Raw genomic sequence first — 20,023 nt, 5'->3', positions numbered from 1 at the left:
AAATGCAAAATGTCTAGTTGTATTTAGGTGTAACTAACACTAAACAATTTGTAATATTAGCTCACTGTTTTTAAAATGAAAGACCACCTCAGAGTAATCACTTTACTGCTGCAGTATCTAATAACGTTGATTATCAATTAGGGCTGCACGATTAATCGGAAAAAGTTCACGATCTCGATTCGATCTTACGGGAACGCCGTTACAAACGCCGTTACAAAACTGCCCAATTTTACACTACCCGCCTACGTCATTTTTTACCCGCAAAAATAAATTCAAAACCGCCCAATCTGGCAACACTGCCGAGAACACGCGCGTGCCCGTCGTTAGTGAACAGAAGCTGCAAAGACTGTGGATAACAGGTAATGAAGTTGTAAATAACGTTCAGTTTGTTGCCCAGAGCGATCGTTTGCGGGCCGTGCGGCAGGTTTGATTTGTATGTATGTGTTTTTTCTCACAGCCACTTGGCCATGTGCCGCACTCGGAAGTGAAAGTGAAACCTGTGCGCACATTTAAATCATATCGCATTTTAGAGTTATGATTACGACAATCATTTGATATGTTTTTTCTTTCATAGCGAACACAATGTTGTGCATGAAAATAAATATTTATTGTGTCAGAATAACAACCCTGGCCTATATAATGTTGAATATAATGCAAGGAATCTGATAATGAAAAAATTCTTACCAGTGTAAAAAGTTTACCAGTGAAAACAAATGGTCTAATAATGTTGTCAAAAACAGATGACAAGCACATGTCTTAAACATAATGAATTAACTTTAGAATTATGAATAGTTGTATTCTGATGTCATAATTTTACTGTGAATTCACAAACAGGACATATTGAAAGTCTGTTCAAGTCCACCATAATGACTATACAAAATTTAGCATTTTAATCCACAGTAGAGCTACACACAGGCCTAATATTATTATTGTTGTTTTACCATATGTTTGAGAATGAACAATAATAATAGGCTAATCATATTAACCTTTATTTTACATTTACAGAATTGTGAGAAAAAATCGTGATCTTGATTTTAAGCAAAAAAAATCATGATTCACAATTTTGCCAGAATCGTGCTGCCCTATTATTAAATGTTCACTCAAAAAAATGAAAATAGGGTATATGCAGAAGTACACAGAAGAACTTTTAATTTGTCAGTAACCGGGGTCAAACGCTTCAGGTGAACTGTATACCGTTACAAAATCAGCTCGTTTAAGTCTGTTTTCTTAGAAAAAAAACAACCATCTTCACTGCCTAAATGATATACGCTATAAAGTGGGTCTCACAATGTACAAGAAGCACTGCATTAAATGACCTTTTTCAGCGGCATGTATTTAAAATATTTAAATTTATTTACTCCAGTATTTCCAATGACGTTTCTGCACTCGTCTGCTGATCCTGACGGGTGCGTGCGTGCTTTTTCATCTCGGTTTATGCTTCAACAACTAAATGAACGCTGAAGTCTATTTAACTGATTATATTTTAATTACATTACAGCATCGATGCTGTAAAATATACCGTATAAAATTGAAAATAGTCACATTAACCGTTTACAGGAAGTTTGTCAGTATGGAAGTTTGTATCTCTGCATATACTCTATTCTATCATCGACTGTGCCTAGTGTGAGTACACCCTTATTTCAAACACAAAAGAAGGTATTGGTTTATACCCGCTAAACTTGGAGATTCAGAAACGAGCTGTTCAGTTCTGTCTGCACCTGCATCAGTCTGACCCCTAGTCTGTCCAATATAAAGCCCTTCTGGCCAATGAAAAACCTACAGTGTCTCATCTTCTAAACACACTGGTATCTGAACTACTGAAGAAACCTCAAATCGAACCCGTTCCCAAACAAAACCTTCACAAACACATTGACAAAACATTAAAATATAATTATGATGAAAAACTAAAAACTGAATTCAACCTCCAAACTAAACTTTAATGTTATTCAATCTTAAACAGAACCACACAGTTGGCCAATTATTTATCATTAAAACAATTAAAAGAAAAACATATTCTTTCGTAATATTACCTCTATGATCATGACCTAGAAATAGAAAAGGGCAGACATAAAAAATCCTGGACTCCTTAAGAACAGAGAATATGTAAACAGTGTGACTCAAATCAAATACAGGACGAAACACACTTCCTTCTGTTCTGCCCCAAATACATCACAACTAGAGAAATATTTTTCCCCCAATTTGAAACCCTGATTAATTCATTTTTTAATTTAAATGACTCAGAAAAACTTTACCAAATACTCGGACAGGATGAATTGACGTCTAGACTAGCTGCAAAATGTATACACCCTACACACCATAAGAAATGGTTAATGTAAATTCATGTATCTAATTTAAATAATCTAAACTTTTTATTTTGTATTATTATTATTATGAAATGTATGATCTGAATTTTTTTTGTCATTTATTTCTTGTCTACTGTATTATTATTATAATTTTTATTTTTGGACGAAGTTAATATATTATTTAAAATGCTTTGGCAATACTGTATTAAATGTCATGCCAATAAAGCGACTTGAACTTGATATTTTGAAAAATGGTGGAAACCTGTAACTTCCATAGTATTTGAATTTCCCACTATGAAAGTCAGTGGTTACAGGTTTTTCAGATTTCTTCAAAATATCTTTTTTAGTGGTTAACAAAATAAAGAAACTCTTAAAAGGCTTGAAACCTCTTGAGTAAATGGAGAGTAAATTTTTTTAGTATACAATATACTATTTTAGCAAATTAGTTTTTTAATATGGTTACAATTCTTTTAGATTTTAAGCTTTTCTTTCAAAAAGCAAATCGTTACCTCAGAATTATAAGGTTCTATCTGACATTTTTGTCAAAATTTAGTTATATTTAATTTTCATATTCTTAGTATGCATATTCTTATTAAATGGCAAATTATTTACATTTTGTGATGTTTTTTATAAGATGTTTACATTTTAAGACTTTTTATTTAAAAAACAAAAAAGGTTTATCTACAAAGTTGAACTCTAGCTTGGCTCCATAAGATACTTTCTTTGAGCCAATCAGCATTTTTAATGCATGCACGAGGACCAATCAGGATCAGCTTTATTTGTCATTTCACCAGACTGCTCCATTGACAGCAGGAAACAACAGAATCAGAGTCGACTACATAATGCTGCACAACACAAAATTGAGAAGTGTGTAAATATGATGATTTAGAAGCATTTCTTGACATTGAGATTCATTCATTTTATTTTCGACTTAGTCCCTTTATTAATCTGGGGTTGCCACAGCTGAATGAACCGCCAAATTATCCAGCATATGTTTTACGCAGTGGATGCCCTTCCAGCTGCAACCCATCATCTGTCATGTTAATGTATGAAAGAGAACTGTTACACACATGTTGTTTGCTTTATTGAATGCAAAATCTTTGAAGCTCAATATCTCAAAATCATTTATAACGCAGATAGAACCTTATAATTCTAAGGTGACGAAATGTCCCTTACTTTTCCACAGAAGACTAAGCCACTATATATGTGTGCTAAGGAGATTTGAGTTATTTATCAATGCACCATACAGTCTTTTACCAAACTTTAATGAAATGGTAAAAGATTCATTTCATAAGAATAAGGTCACATGGAGAAATTCATTGTATTTTGTTAAAAAAGATTTCCATTTAGGTTATTTTTGATTGAGAGTTCTCTGTTATCAAATTGGTGGGCTTAAGATGCCGTGTTTGAAATCTACATGATGTTTGTGTTGTATAGTGTCCTCTTATGTGCCAAAAGATTAATTTAACATCTTAATTGATGCCAGCTTGAACTCTTTCTTAACCCTTGTTTCCTTTTACTCGAGCAGATCGTAAATTCTTAATTGCCAATGCCCAGATGAAGAACTGTGGGATCATCTACTGCAATGAGGGCTTCTGTCAGATGTTTGGCTTCTCGCGGGCGGAGATCATGCAGCAGTCCTGCACGTGTCAGTTTCTGGTGGGGCCGGGCACTATGAAGAGCGCCCTGGCACAGCTGGCACAGGCTCTGCTCGGCTCAGAGGAGCGCAAAGTGGAGATCCTCTACTACTCTAAAGAAGGTATGCTCATTTTAGAATATCACTCATATATTTTCTTATATACCAAAAATATGGCAAGAGATATGCACCTCATGTTAGAACAAAACTCTTCTTTCACACAGACTCTGACACACTTTGGGAAAGGCTTTTGGGATTGTGCTGATGCTGACATCATTACTATAGCAACCAATGCGGATGCAGCAGATTTTGATGTTACGTACTGAACAAATGCATTTGATTTGATAAATCTCAAGCATAAGATAGGAAAATCTAACTAGAACTCTGTGCGTCTGTATAAAGGACCAAAAAAAGCAGAGAAGTTCAGGTTAAAGCTTTTATGTAAATATTAAGAAAGAAAAAAAAGAAATGCAGCTGCTTGCAGAGACCCAGAGCATGTCAGGATAAACAGTCAATATACAGAATAGAGGCCCACAGGCAACGGGTCAGGACCAGGAGATAAAATCCAACAAAAAGGACAGGACCACATGAAGAGCTTGAATCAACTCTATTAAAAAGAAAGTCTTTTGGTTCAGGTCGGACATTTATAGGCTCCAGTCAAAGGAGAGGAAGAGGGTCAGATTCCAGCAGGGCAGACCAGCAGTACGGATACCTCTAGAGAACACAGAAGTAGGACAGGACACAACATAACAAAACAGCAAGAGATCAGCAGTCTTTGTAGGGAACCCAACACTCTGGCATCAAAGAGAATCAAAGCACCATCAGATATACTGTAGGGAGTAAATGAGTGAGTGTAGTGATTGACAAAGACAAACAAACAACTGTGTGAAGCCACAATGAGGAGAAAGAGTGTACGATGTAAATTTGTCAGAAAGGAAAGATAAAAACACTGTCAGAAAAAAGAGAGAGGAAACAAAAATTATACTCTAGTTTTGATACTGTGTTAATAAAGTCTGAACTTTGTGTTCAAATGAATCAACACAAACTGATGCTTTTTCACTAGCATTCATCAGTGTTCATGAGCAGAAACTTTATTATATATTTGACCATTCATTTACACAAAAGAAGGATTTTCAGGGAGTCTTAAAATGCAAACTTTATCAAATCATAAAGCACAATTGAAAAAAACATTATAGTGTCTCTTGTCATAAATCTGTCATAAACATGATCATCATGAGGCCATTATAACTGTGTTATGAATGTTATAACAGCATCATTTGTATTTTTCTCAACTTCAACTAGAGTTGCACAAGTTGAATGTGTCATTAAAAATGTCACTGAATATTAATGACAGTGTGATACAATTGTGACTTTATAGAGTTAAACAGTAATTGTTCAAGTGTGCAGATCAGTAATGGGGTACATGCTGATAGCCTAGTTAGCTAGTGATGCTAGCAGGCTAAAGCTATAAGCAGATGCTCGAGAAATTAGATACTACTAGTAAAAAAAACATGTTTTGTCTAGATTTTGCTGTAAAATAGTATGAAGGGTATATTCATCTTTTGGAAAAAAAAACAGATAGTAACGAAGGAGAAAGTAATTTATTATTTTCTAATTTTGAATCTTCTTGACAAAGCTCTAAACACAAAAACTAAAACACATTTTGTTCCATTGGAAACACATTCATGACACAATTATAATGGCCTCTGACAGTTTTTTGACAAGTCATGTTGTCTTGGTAATGTCAAGTTGTCATAGCAAAGACATATAAAACAATGGCATCTTTACCTTTAAAATAACATAACTGAGCGAATGACTTGATGGGGTATATGTACACAGACTTTTAATTTCAGTCAACCAGCCCCAGGGCTTCCGGTGAATTGTCGTACAAAATCAAAATCACAACATTTAAAAATAGCGATCTTCACTACCTGGCTGAGATATGATATAAATTGGGTATCAGACCAAACAAGACGCACTGCATTAAATTATTTTTACCCCACCATGTCTTTAAAATATGGAAATAAATTTTACTCCAGTATTTTATTATTTTTATTTTATTATTATCTTATTGCGAACACTCAATTGAGTACAATCATACAATATTTCAAGGTACATTTGAATTTCAGTATGTGACCTTAAGTGATATACAATTTACATACATTATTGTCGGGTGTACTAATTATGCATAGTACTCAAATTTAGTTAAGTTATAAAAAGAAAAATAGCATTAAAAAAATAATTAAAAGACTATTTACATCCAGTGTGCGAACGCATGTCATAATATAATTCCTTCAGCATAATCTCAAATGACCACCTTCACTAAGAGGATAACACACAAAACAATATGAATATATGTAATCATATACTGCACACATACACACATTAGCATATATCAGGTCTTCTAACTGAAATATATTCAACCCATTTCCTCTATTTTCCCACAATGTAAAAAAATGCAGGGTTCCACACAAGTCATTCATGTTGTCCCAAAACAAATTGATTAAGTTAACTTAACACTTTTAACAAATTTATGTGGATTTAACTTAAAAAAATTAAGTTGTCCCATTGAAATCTCAAGAATTGTGTTGTTTCGGCTCATTTTAAATAAGTAGGTTGAACGAGCAAAAAAAAATATATATATTGCTTTAAATTACTCCAGTATTTTCAATGGAGTTTTTGCACTAGCCTGTTGCTAATGACGGCGCCTGTGTTTAAACGGTCTTTCATCTCTTTTTACGCTTTAACAACCAAATAGATGCTTAAGTCTATATAACTGAATGTATTTGAATTGCATTACAACATCAATGCTGTAAAAGGAGCCTTATGAAATTAAAAGTAGTCACATTAAGCTTTCACCGAAAGTTCAACATTGACTGAAAAACTCTAGCTGTGCATAAATGCCCAATGACAATTGTCCTAAGCATGCAATAGCTCTTTCATATTTATGATGTGCCATGTCATGATAATAAAGGTGTTATGAAAGACTTATGAACACGCCTTTCAAGTAAAGTGTTACCATCATGTATTGCATGTTGTTTTTCTGTGTTATGTGGTTTTGTGTTTAGAGTTTTAGGAAATGGAGCCATAGCATTAGCCTTTTGAAAAAACTAATACAGACACCAGCTGAAGGCCTATCTGTCTGCCCGTCCCTCCGGCTCTCTCGTCATGTCTTTAGTCTTTTCCGACAGGAACAGATGAATGGAGTCACTGGCTCTCTGCTCGCCTGTGTGCTTGCATGTGTGTATATGGATGTAGGTGTGTGTGTGTGTGTGTGTGTGCACTCTCGTAGCTCAGCTAGAATGTAGACAGGTGTTCTTTCGGCCTGAAAGCAGTGCACTGATAACATTACCAAGACAACAGAACTCTGGAGACTCACACCCCTATCACTAAACTAATGCACAGAGCTCAGATGCACACACTCACTCACACGTATCGCCGTCCCTCTGTTCTCTTTATCCATCACATATTTCAGTGGATACAGCATCTCGATGTGTGTCACAGTTGAGCTGGAGACTGAACAGCACCTTTGTATGTGTGTGCGTGTGCATGTGTGTGTGAGAGGGCAGGGTCTATATTTAGAGTGGTTGATGGCCTGCTTTAGTCAAGAGCTGAGGGGGGTCTGGCTGACTTTAATCATGCTGTTCTCTCTCTAGTTTTTCTGTCCTCCTTCCCATCACTCCCTTCTCATTCCTGTGACTCTCCCTCGCCATGCCGCGTGGATTGCATCAAGCCATTTTACGATTTCTCATTTATCTCGTTAATTGTCTGTCTGTTTATTGCGGTGTCTGGGTTAAACGACCAACACACGATGCTTTGATTTCTTTTAGACGGCATGTCGTGAAGATGGTTTATCTTTAAAAGCTCATAGTCAAAATATGAGCGACCTCTAAATGTTCCCAGTGCACATGTGTTTGGCTATGAGGCTTGGAGAGAAAGGAGTTTAACCAATTGGAAGTGATCCTCAGGGGTCAATGCACTTATATGTGAAACGGATGTGGATGTTAAAGGGATAGTTTTCTAAACAGACAATCGGCTTGTTATTTATTCACTCGGAGGCCGTCCATTTGTGCAAGTGTATTTTTTCCCCTTCAGTAGAACATCAGAATCAGAATCAGTTTTATTGCCAAGTGTGCTTCACACACACAAGGAATTTGTTTTGGCTACAGAAGCTTAATAAATATGAAAAAAAAAGATAAAAATGATAAACATTAAACAGATGCGGTTAGTCAAGACCCTTCTGTCAAGACCCCATTTAACCCTTCTGTTGATTTAAGGGTAAAATTATGACGTGTGACCATTAAATGACCATTTAAACATTTGATGATTTTTCTAAAATGACCCCACCATTAGAAATGAACCATTTATTAATTTCAGATTTTCTTGAACAAATATGTACACATATAGAGTGTAATGATTGTCTTAGGGATCAATTTTCACCTGCCAGCTATAAAAAAAATTTTTTTTTTTACACAAAAACAGCTACAGGCACACACTCCAACAAACAAACACACAGACACACACACCTATGCATTACAGACCTATACATGCTATACTATTAGCATTAGAAATCTTTTACTTTAGTAAAAACATATATAAATGTTGATGAGATACTATACACTGACAAGGGAAAATCAAGACATTTTCAGAGTTTGTCCAGCAGAATGACAAAGAAAGCTAATACTAATTGGTCCTTGTGAGTGCATTTGAAATGCTGATTGGCTCATAGAAAGAACCTTATAGAGCCAAGCTAGAGCTTGACATTGTAGATAAAACACTAAAAACCCTAATAAGTTGACTGAACTAAATTAACTGAGTAAACTCGTTGCCTCAATTTAATTGAGTATTGGAGTCTCCCAAAACTTGCATATTTAAGTTTATTTAACTTGCCGGTTTTGTAGACTATATACTTAAATTGTTCAGTTCACCAAACTTAGTACTATTATGATGGATAATTATACCTGAAGCCATTTGTTTTCTGATTTAAAATAAAGACCTTGCACTTAAAAGGTTACACATATTAGGATTTTACAGTCAAGACTAAATTTGTGAAAATGACCTATTTTTTAGCTCACTACAGCTCACTACACTTGAAATCTTAAGTTTATGCATTTTCATGGAACATAAGTTAACTCATATTTTTAAGTGATTGGACAAAAATGCAAAATTTTAAGTAATGTTCAGTCAACTTAATTAAGTTTAGACAACATTAGGGTTTACTGTGTGAAAGATGAGCTTATTTCTTTATACAAAGTAGATTTTATGATTGAAATAAAATGTTGAGAGTGTAAAAACAGGTGCACTATTTTCATTTTAAATCTGTTGCTCCTTATGATACGCTGAGACCTGAAGCGAATAAATGTGTAATGTATGTCACAAATGCACTTAGGACAGTTTGCTGATGCTGTAGACTGGGGCTGCACAATATATTGTTTCAGCATCGATATCGCAATGTATGCATCCGATATAGTCACATTGCAAGATATGCAATTCTAGTTAACCAGGAGCCACAGAATTGTATTTAATCTCTGTATTGATACAGAATATATATATGATTTATGCAAACTTCTCACTTAGAAATTCTGTCTTGTTACTAGTCTAAATATCCACATTTCAAAGCGAAAACAAGATTATTTTTCTTACCCCACTGGCAGATCATTTTACTTAATTTTAACTGACATATTCTGTTGAAAACAAAACAATATGTTTACTTGATCAAATAATTATCAGATATTTAAACTAGAAATGAGACAAAGCAAAATAAGAGAAGTATTGTATTTGTAATTATTACGTTTCTGTGCCTAAAGATTTTTACAATATCGTGCAGCCCTACTGTAGACTAAAAGTAATAATGTTGTAAATAATGCTCAGTTTCTTGCTTAGAAGAAAGATCTGATATAAGACCTCTGGCATGGGTATTAGTTTTTTTGTTTTTTTGGCTTATATGTTATTTGTGCTTTTTAAGTGCTCATAGCTGTTTACTTGCATTTTTTTAATTTATGGATTTTATGGAATTTATGAATTTTGGTCTCATTTTTATACTGTTAAAAATGGCCGTGATTTCAACGGTAAAAAAAACTATAAAAATGCTACGGTAAAAATCTGTGACCCGGTTAACAGTATGTTTCCTTAATATATACGGCAAATAACCGTAAATTGACTTTCCCAGAATTCCCTGCATGGGAATTCTTTTTTTGCTTTTTGTTGACATTACTGTGGATCTTTTTAGTTGTTTCCCCATCAGTTATAGACATTAGAGGTTTATGTTACATCTAATGTTGATAAACAATGTTTATTTCATGACTTTAATTTTATGCGTGTTACCATACTAATGTTTAGTAGCTGTGTGAATGACACTAAGCACCTTCTAGACACTGATACACTTTTCTGCTTGTGGGAAACGTTGTTTGTGATGAGCATTGGTTCAATATGTAACCTTCTCATCACCACCTGCAAATGGCTGTGTTAACATTATCTGTGTAACAAAAGGTGTGTAGATGTTGGTAATTCAAAATATGGAAGTTTACTGTAAAAATTAGAAATTACTTTTAAGGTTTGTACCGTATTTTTAACAGTAAAATACTGGCAACCACAGCTGCTGGTTTTTTTTACCGTAAATTTTACGGATTTATTTTTTACAGTGTAGATTAACCTGAATTTGAAATAAAGCATCCACACAAGCTCCTCTTCCTCATTAATGTTTATAAATTTAAACATGGTTAGATTTATCAAAGAATTTTTTAAGCCACCAAGACTGCATTTAATTGATCAATAGTACAGTAAAACACAGAAATATAATTATAATCAAAACATAATTTTTTTAAATGTATTAATGTGACGACAAAGCTGAATTTTCAGCATTCATTATTTCAGCCTCTTAGTCACATGAGCCTTCAGAAACTTCATTTGATGCTCAAGAAATATTTCTTGACAATATTGAAAGCTGTTATGCTGGTTCATTTTCATTTGTTCTCCTTCAGCTTAGTCCCTTTATTCATCAGGGCTTGCCAAAAGCGGAATGAACCACAAACGTTTCCAGCATATGTTTTACACAGCAGATGACCTTCCAGCTGCAACCCAGTAGTGGAAAACATGCACAGACAATCAGTCACTCTCATAAACTATGGCCAGTTTGTTTCCCCAATTCACCTACAGTATTGTGCATGTCTTTGGACTGTGGGGGAAACCGGAGCACCGGGTGGAAACCCCCGCAAACATGAGTAGACCATGCAAACTCCACACAGAAATGCCATTGTGTCGTTTTATTTATTGCTCCCTGTAAATGTAACATTTTAAATAAAACAATAACAGAGGCAAGAAAAAAAACACCAAATATTGTAACGTAATCTAAGAATAATAATGATAAAATAAAATATTTAGAAGTTCAACAAAGGGAGATATATGTATTATATATGTATGTATGTATGCATGTGTGTGTGTGGTTTGTGTGTGTGTAATATATATATTTTATTTATTTTATTTTATTTTATATTTCTTTTATTTTAATTTTTACACTTTGTTTTATTTTATTTTTTAAATGCAGCAAGGATATAGATGAAATAATGGCATAGTAAGGAAATAATGAACTGAAATTGTAGAATTTAGGGGTGAGCTTTTAAACTATATATAATCTGTAGTATTTACAGTAAATAAATGGATGTTATATACGTTTTGAGACATTCAGTAGCACAAAATGACATGTATGTAAGAATTATTAAGAAAGTGCTCCCCTGTTTAGGAGATTTGTGTTTGCTCACAGTCAGGGACCTCGGACCCCCCGAACAGCAGCACCTGTGTGTGGGTGTCTCTTATTGTGTGTTTGTGTAAGTGTGAGTGTGTTTGGACAGCTCACAGCCCTCATACTTTTTATAACTGTTCTTCATGAAAACTAAACCAAAGTTCTGCTGTGTTTTGTATTCAAGCGTCTCCATCACTCATGTTTATTCTCTGTCTTTCTTTCACTCTTTCAGGGACTTGTAGGCCATGTTTGATTGATGTCATCCCGGTAAAGAATGAGGAAGGAGTCGTGATCATGTTCATCCTAAACTTCCAGGAACTTTTAGACCCGTCCATGAAGAAAGGTGGTCTGAAACAGCGCATGGCGAACAGCTGGCTGCGGGCAGGTGTGTGTCCCCTTTTGTGTTTGTGTGCATGAGAGGTTCTGGCTTTTTCTCTAACTGCCGTATAAGGTAAACACATTGACTGCTGTCTTTGGCATGGCGGGTGGTGTGTAGGTGTAGCTAGAGGCAACATTTGATAAAAGGGGTGTTGGATTTCGTGTCCGTGTTTATATATTTGTGTTTGAAGTGTGTGTGTGGCTGGCCCATCATCTCTGTTCACATTGCTGTATTTATCTCACTGGAAACAAGGATTATTATTATTTAATTAGTTAATTTTATTTATTAAATAATTTTATTTATTTATTTATTTATTTCCTTATCATATTCAGTGTAATTTTATCACATTTAATAATAATAAATGTGTATTTTACAATGATTTATATAAATGATAGTAATTATATTGATGATGATTTCTGTTAGCATTTTAATATAATATAATATAATATAATATAATATAATATAATATAATATAATATAATATAATATAATATAATATAATATAATATAATATAATATAATATAAATATAATATAATATAATATAATATAATTATATATAAATATATAAATATAATATAATATAATATAATATAATTATATATAAATATAATATAATATAATATAATATAATATAATATAATATAATATAATATAATTATATATAAATATAATATAACATAATATAATATAATATAATTATATATAAATATAGTATAATATAATATAATATAATGCATGTATTATAATATAATATAATATCTAGAATAATTAAAATATAAATAAAATAAATACAATGCAATATAAATAATAATTATAATATAATTATAAAAATGTTTAATATAGTTTAATATAGATCTAGAGAGAGAGAGAGATAAATAAGTTACATTTTCATTATTAATAATTGAGATGCGTATACAATAATGTACATATATTAAAAAAATAATTGTTGTTGTTGTTGTTATTAAATAATTGTTAAGTTAACATAAGTAATTTATATTAATTTATAGTATAAAATGTATGTATATTTTGCATGTAGACATTTGATTTTTTCATTTTAAATTGTTAATATTTTGTTTCTAATATATATTTTTAACTTATTATTAATTTTTAATTAATCAATTATTGTTTTTATTGTTATTATATTGGTTGTCTATTAATTTTCAGGCAATTATCCTAAGTGAATTTTGCATTAAATTTATATTGGCGACCATCATAGTTTGGCAAATCTTTAGTTAGATATCAAGTTCCGCTCTATAGTTATCCGAAAGTATGTTATATAGAAGGAATAACATATTCTCCTTAGGAAAGAAACATCTTAATCTCATCAATATCATACACTGTGCTCAGATTTGCCAAATCAGTGAACTGATTTCTCAGCTGAGATTTAAGATTAAAAAAATCTTTTTGCATCAGGTCAGCGACGCAAGATGCATCTGAGGATGCCTTCTCTCCGTGTCAAGCGGCAGCCATCTCTTCCTAAAGACCACTTTGAGGGAGTAGTGGTGGATTACCTACAGGTACATGCATGCTTATGCTTAACAAATCCAACTAACCTATCAGTAAGCCCCACCCCTCTTAGTTACTATTGCTAACTCAAAGTAAGTTGTCTTTGATACATTTTGGGCATAGTATGAGTGCCTATTAACGAGGAACATTTAAGTGAAATTTAATAATGCCACGAAGGGATTTTTAAAAGATTTTAAAGTAAATATGGTGGTGTACAAGAATCAAATCCAAATTTATTTTTAGCTAATGTTAATGTTAGCTAGCTAATATCACTACTGCACATCAAACCTATACCCAATACAGATGCATTGTTACTACACAACAATTGCGATTTAAAACCTTTGGGTGATGTTAGCAGAATTAAAAACATTGTCTTATCAACTTATCTTTAAACAGTAGTGTTGATCTTCTGGACTAAAAGCGGTCACACTTTATTTTGATAGTTGAATTTAAGTTACATTGCATCTACATGCCAACTCATTCTCATTAGATTATAAGTAGACTGTTAGGTTAGGGTTGGGGTTGTGGTTAGTGTAAGTTGACATGTACTTGCAAAGTTTCTTATAGTCAGTTAAATGTCTGTTGAAGGAGCAGTATCAACAGATATTAAGCAGACAGTTTATGAATACTCAAATGGACCATCAAAATAAAGTGTTACCCTAAAAGTTTAAAGAGATAGTTCACCACCCAAAAAAACAAAATTTACTCTCTTTATTTACTCTCTCTCTCAAGTGATCCTAAACCCGTATCACTTTCTTTCTTCGTTTGAACACAAAATAAGTTATTTTGAAAAAGTTTAGAAACCACTGACTTTCGTAGTAGAAAAAACTAATACAATTAAAGTCAATGGTTACCGGTTTCCAGCTTTCTTCAAAATATCTTCTTTAACAAACAAGTGATGGGTGATTTAATGATGACAAGATTTTCAGTTTTGGGTGAACTATCACTTTAAGTCTCGTTTGGGTTTAGAAAATGGAATAAATTAATTAATTTAGCCATCCACTTAGATTACCTTGAATCGACTTTAAAGCTACTCCAGGCGCTTTATTTAACTATTCTTTGTAGCATGAACACCATCAAATTAAAATTTACCACTGTTTCTCTATGATACTGAAACCTAATGAACCAAGTGAAGGGGCTTATCAATAAGTCAATTCTTTCAATCTGCCAGACATATGATTTGCAGCTCCCATTTGTGTGTCCTGCAGCCTTCTCATGAGGAGGTGGCCCTCAAAGATCTTCAGATGTCTCCAGACAGCTGTTTAAAGTCAGAGACGCAGGCCCTGATTCAGCAGACCCCGTCATCCTGTGAACTCTCACCGCCACCCTCACGGCCCTCAGACCGGCTGGAGCCCAGCGGACCCCTTCTCAAACACAGCCACTCCAGAGAGAGCATGCACAGCCTGCGCCGGGCGTCCTCGCTGCACGACATCGACGGCATGAGGGACCAGTGGAGCGGTACGAGTGCTTATGATCATACATTTTGATGGGTTGTGTTTAGAGATGCTCTGATTGTAATGAGTTACTGTTGAGTCAAAAAGTGGGTTATTTGATTGACCGTTGCCTGTCTACATTTACATTACATTTAGTTATTTAGCAGACACTTTTGTCCAAAGAGAACTACAATTTAAGAGGCATTTAGCAATTCAACAAGAAGAGGCAATATGTACAAGAAGTGCTAGTTATACAAAGGAACAATTACTGCTCATTACGTGCTAGAGCATGGGTCTCAAACTCGATTCCTGGAGGGCCGCAGCTCTGCAGTTTTGTTCCAGCCTTAATTAAAACACCACTGATCAAACTAATCAAGGTCTTCATGACTATTATGGACTATTAAGCAGGTGTGAGTAGGAGGTGGTTGAAACTAACCTACTGTATGCAGTGCTGTGGCTCTCCAGAAATTGAGTTTGAGACCACTGTGCTTGAGTAAGGAGGGAGAAGTTTATTTATTTGTTTGTTTTGTTTTTTGAGAGAGTGTTTCTACAAGTGGTTTGTCAAGCCCACTCACCTGTATGAAGCACACTTAATAAATGCACATATTTTATTGTTTTTTTTATATGGAGTAATTGGAGTGTTTTTTATATGAAGTCTGGTGCAAATGTAGCTTTTTATCAGCTGAAACAGTCTGGCCATTCTCTTCTGACCTCCAGCATGAACAAAAACAGATTTTTTTTCTTGTTTGATCATTCTCTGTAAACCCTAGATACTTAACGGGGTATGATAGAGACTTATGGTGGTGTATGAAAATCTCAGTAGATCAGCAGTTCCTGAAATACTCAGACTAGCCCCTCTAAAACCAACAACAATGCCTTTTTCAAAGCCACTTAACTCATTTTTATTTTTATTATGATGCTTATTCAAAGTTAGATTGAACATTGAAGTGGTCAGTGATTTTACCCATCATTGTCTTATTTCTAAACACTCTTTTGTTGTTTTTATTGTACTACAACACAGTGTCCTGTACTTAATTATTCTTCTCATTATTTTTATACAAAGGATCAATAGGCTCACAAACTCAAAGAACATAGAAAATAAGGTAGATATCTATAAAACACTCATCCAGTGTAATAAAATGAAGATATAAAATGCTTACCATAGCTTAAAGTATCAAAAAGGACCAAAGATATCCACATTTCTCTCAAACTATATTTGTCATTATATGTGGCTCTCAGTACAAAGCCATAATTCACTAATAAATTAAAAGGTTTTTTAATGTAAACACAGAATTTCTCTAAAACATTAGTTTGCCTACAAGCAGAAGGTGAGTGCTGTAATTAAAACACAAATGTTGCATTTTTCCTAATATAAATTATAAAGTAGGGGCAGCATGGTGTCTCAGTGGTTAGCACTGTCGCCTCACAGCAAGAAGGTTGCCGGTTCGAGTCCCGGCTGGGCCAATTGCCATTTCTGTGGGGAGTTTGCATGTTCTTCCTGTGTTCGCGTGGGTTTCCTCTGGATGCTCCGGTTTCCCCCACAGTCCAAAGACATGCGCTATAGGTGAATTGGATGAACTAAATTGGTCGTAGTGTATAAGTGTGTGTGTGAATGAGTGTGTATGGGTGTTTACCAATACTGGGTCGAGGCTGGAAGGGCATCCGCTGCTTAAAACACATGCCAGAATAGTTGGTGGTTTATTCCGCTGTGGTGACCCCTGAAATGGAGAATAAGCCGAAGGAAAATGAATGAATAAATAAATTATATAGTAAAACATGACATCTGTGACAAGTACTATTACTAATTCTTATTAGATAAAGTTTAGCCACTTTTTATATACTACCATTTAGAAGTTCCAGTTCCCTAAGGGTTCCCCTCCATAATATATAATTTTTTCCTTCAGGGACGCTTTAAGTTGATCACAAGTGACAGTAAGGACATTTCTAATGTTACAAAAGATTTATAGTTCTATGTTATGCAGGTCATTTGAATTTTCTATGCATCAAAGGATCCTAAATATTCTAATTGTTGAAAATCAAAAGTAATGGTTCCTAATTAGCATATTAGAATTACAAAACATTAACTTTGCAGTAATTACTGAACTGCTGAAAATTTAGATTTGCCATTGCAAAAATAAATATAAAAAAATAAATTAAATTGCATTAAAAAATTGCCTATTGTAGCCCTTATCATTCATTAATTCATTTTCTTTTCAGCTTAGTCTCTTTATTATTCTGGGATCACCACAGCGGAATGAACCGCCAACTTATCGAGCATATGTTTTACACAGCGGATGCCCTTCCAGCTGCAACCCATCACTGGGTAGCCCTTTTCTAACTTAAAATTAAAATTAGAGATAAAATCACCCTAAAATGAAAATAATAATAAAATACTGTCAAAATCATCAACAGCGTTCTCTGTGTTTTGACCAATGTGAATCTGTTTATTTATTATAGGGTTCTTCAATGGGGAAAACACAAAAGTCATGAACACTGTTGTCTGGAAACTTTTACGCCAGTACCATTAGCAGAAGAAAGCGTTTATGACAAGGGAATTTTTTATGTTTTTTTCAGACACTGACTTACTGGTCAGAGAGACTGCCTTTATAAATCAAATGTGTGAGTATTTGGATATGTAAGATATGAGCAAGTCAGGACGAAGAGGAGCAGATTCTCCTTAGGATATGACTGATTGATTAGCTCCCTCATCTCTGCTGCTATTAAACTCTTCCATTAACAATGATCAAGTGAGCAATAATCCAGTACAGAATGTGTTTACGGTGGAAATAAAGCGTTTTGTTTGATGTTTTCCTTGACTACATAATAAGCCTGGTCAAATTCAATTAGCCTGGGATAGCAGAACCATTTGACAAAAATGAGCTAGTGTCGTTTTCTAATGGGGTTTGTGGAACGACTCCAGACAGCTGCTTAAAGCTTAATTAATTACAAAGCGGCCTATTTGAACATATTTAATAGTAGCATTTAAATCTCTAGTTGTCCAGAATAAGGCTCATTGGTTTCCTGTTCAGATGGACACATGTGGTGCCTGACAGGCCTATTTCTGTAGATGTAGTGCTAATCAATGCTTTTGTGTGACTGTGATTACACTCAGCCACCCTGATTTGCCTGCCTGCCGTTGTGTGTGTGCGTGCGTGCGTGCGCGTGTGTGTAAGAGAGAGCGTTAAAGAGTTAAAGTCACTGTATAGGAGCCTGAATGACTCATATGTCTACAGTATATTAGCATGTTTTCATCATTGTATACACATATATGATATATGATATTTGTAAGTGATTTATGTTTTAGAATAGGATATGGAATATTCTCAATAAGATTTGTAAAGGAAGCATTGGCCCTATATGTGCCATTTAATTAATATTAATTAATTGAAACGGGTGCATGTTTTTACCGAAACTAATATTGGATTTTTTTTAAATGCGTTTAAAACAATATAGATTGCACAAAGAAATTATGAGGTTCTTCTCTAAAAAAGTTGTTACTCCACCCCGTTTAGAGTATTATTATGGGTGTTTTCCAACTAACGTGGTTCAATGGTGGATATGCGACAGAGAAACTAAGGGTTTTGGGAAACACTCGTCATTACATCGTTCTTTTTACAAACGATGCATCATACCATGATAGTTCAGCCACAAGTTACGTCGATGTTTGGGAAATGCACCCCTTATTGGGTAACATTTTTGCATATTCAAAAATGTTCAACGTGTTGTTTATGATTAGTTAAGTAATTAGTGGTAAGATTAGTTCTCTAAGTTTAAAATGACAGCTGTATGCCCACCAATGTAAACTTCTGCATCTATGTGTGACAGCTTACATTCTTCAAAGATGGTCGCTGCTGTAATTTAGGTTAAAAATACATACAAATGCAGTACATATTAAACTGATTAAGCAATAGTGAACTCAAAATAAACAGTTGTGTTCTGATGTACACTATCGGTCAAAAGTTTGGGGTCAGTAGGATTTTTAAATGTTTTAAAAGGAGCTTATCCTGCTCACCAAGCCTGCATTTATTTAATCAAAAATACAGTACAAAAGGTAAAATTTTATTATTGTTATTGTTATTGTTATTATTAAAAATAAATTTTGTTATTGCACTACAAAATAACTGAAATCACTCTAATATCAATTATTATTATTGTTATTATTATTATTGTTTATTTATTTATTATTTTTTTAATGGTAGTAATAAAAGCAATAATGACTGGACTAATAGTTTCATTTGAAACTACATACTATAAGAAAGCATTTATTTAAAAATTTTATAAATATTTTAACAATTTTTACATTTAATAAATGCCTCCTTGATGAACAGAATAATTTAAAAAAAAGTGACAAAGCTTTATTTTTTTTAGTTTGAGTCTTTCTGAAAGCATCAAATTGTGCTTCTTTTGTAAATGAATGTGTGGCTTTTGTTACTGACGTAGTCTAAAATTTCGTTAGGAATAAAGTTCATCCTCTCCTTAATATTGGGATCAGACGGAAGGCAGGTAATGTGCAATTCAACAACTTGTCATTACACAGCATCTTGTTGTCTTCAGAGCATCTTTATTATTTGGTTTCTGTGTAGATCTGTTTGTGCCTCTCCTGTTATTTACTTAGATGTGCGAATTTGTGGGCAGAGCAAAACAGGCAATGATGTACAGTAGAAGCAGGTGTTGATAATCTTCTGTGGAGGCAGAGTTTATTAGAGAAATAAAACTATAAAAGCTGTCATTGTGGTGGTACCTTCTCAAGGAGTACGTTTTGTGCATAAAGGGTCCTTATTGTTTCTGATATTGGTGGAGACCTAATTTAAGCCCTCCTTCCCCCAATGTAGGGTTAATGTCTGACAAAAAGGTAGTTTAATAAAGACTTCCATTTACTGAGGGTTTATTTGTGCATTGAACACGTTTGCAATTATACAGTCATTTATGCATGCATCTTAAGCTAGAAGATGACTTTACTCCATGTTCTTTTCCGTCTCTGTGCGTGTAAACAAAACAGCACTCATTCTATTTTCAACTTTTAAAA

At 33.8% G+C, this 20,023-nt stretch overlaps 1 protein-coding gene across 3 annotated transcripts in view; it reads left to right on the top strand.

Moving 5' to 3' along the window:
• The window catches only part of kcnh6a (potassium voltage-gated channel, subfamily H (eag-related), member 6a), a 60,412-nt gene that overhangs the window by 5,537 nt on the left and 34,852 nt on the right, over positions 1 to 20,023 (top strand). For all 3 annotated transcript variants that reach the window (XM_056453636.1, XM_056453635.1, XM_056453637.1), the window contains exons 2-5: positions 3,832 to 4,062; positions 11,910 to 12,062; positions 13,472 to 13,575; positions 14,773 to 15,022. In XM_056453636.1, coding sequence (XP_056309611.1) covers positions 3,832 to 4,062; positions 11,910 to 12,062; positions 13,472 to 13,575; positions 14,773 to 15,022 — 738 coding nt within the window. The remainder of the gene's footprint in view (positions 1 to 3,831; positions 4,063 to 11,909; positions 12,063 to 13,471; positions 13,576 to 14,772; positions 15,023 to 20,023) is intronic.

Source organism: Danio aesculapii, chromosome 3 (assembly GCF_903798145.1).
Source record: "Danio aesculapii chromosome 3, fDanAes4.1, whole genome shotgun sequence".
Classification (NCBI taxonomy): domain Eukaryota; kingdom Metazoa; phylum Chordata; class Actinopteri; order Cypriniformes; family Danionidae; genus Danio; species Danio aesculapii.
Note: the sequence above shows the minus strand (reverse complement) of the source record. Positions and strands in the feature narration are given on the sequence as shown.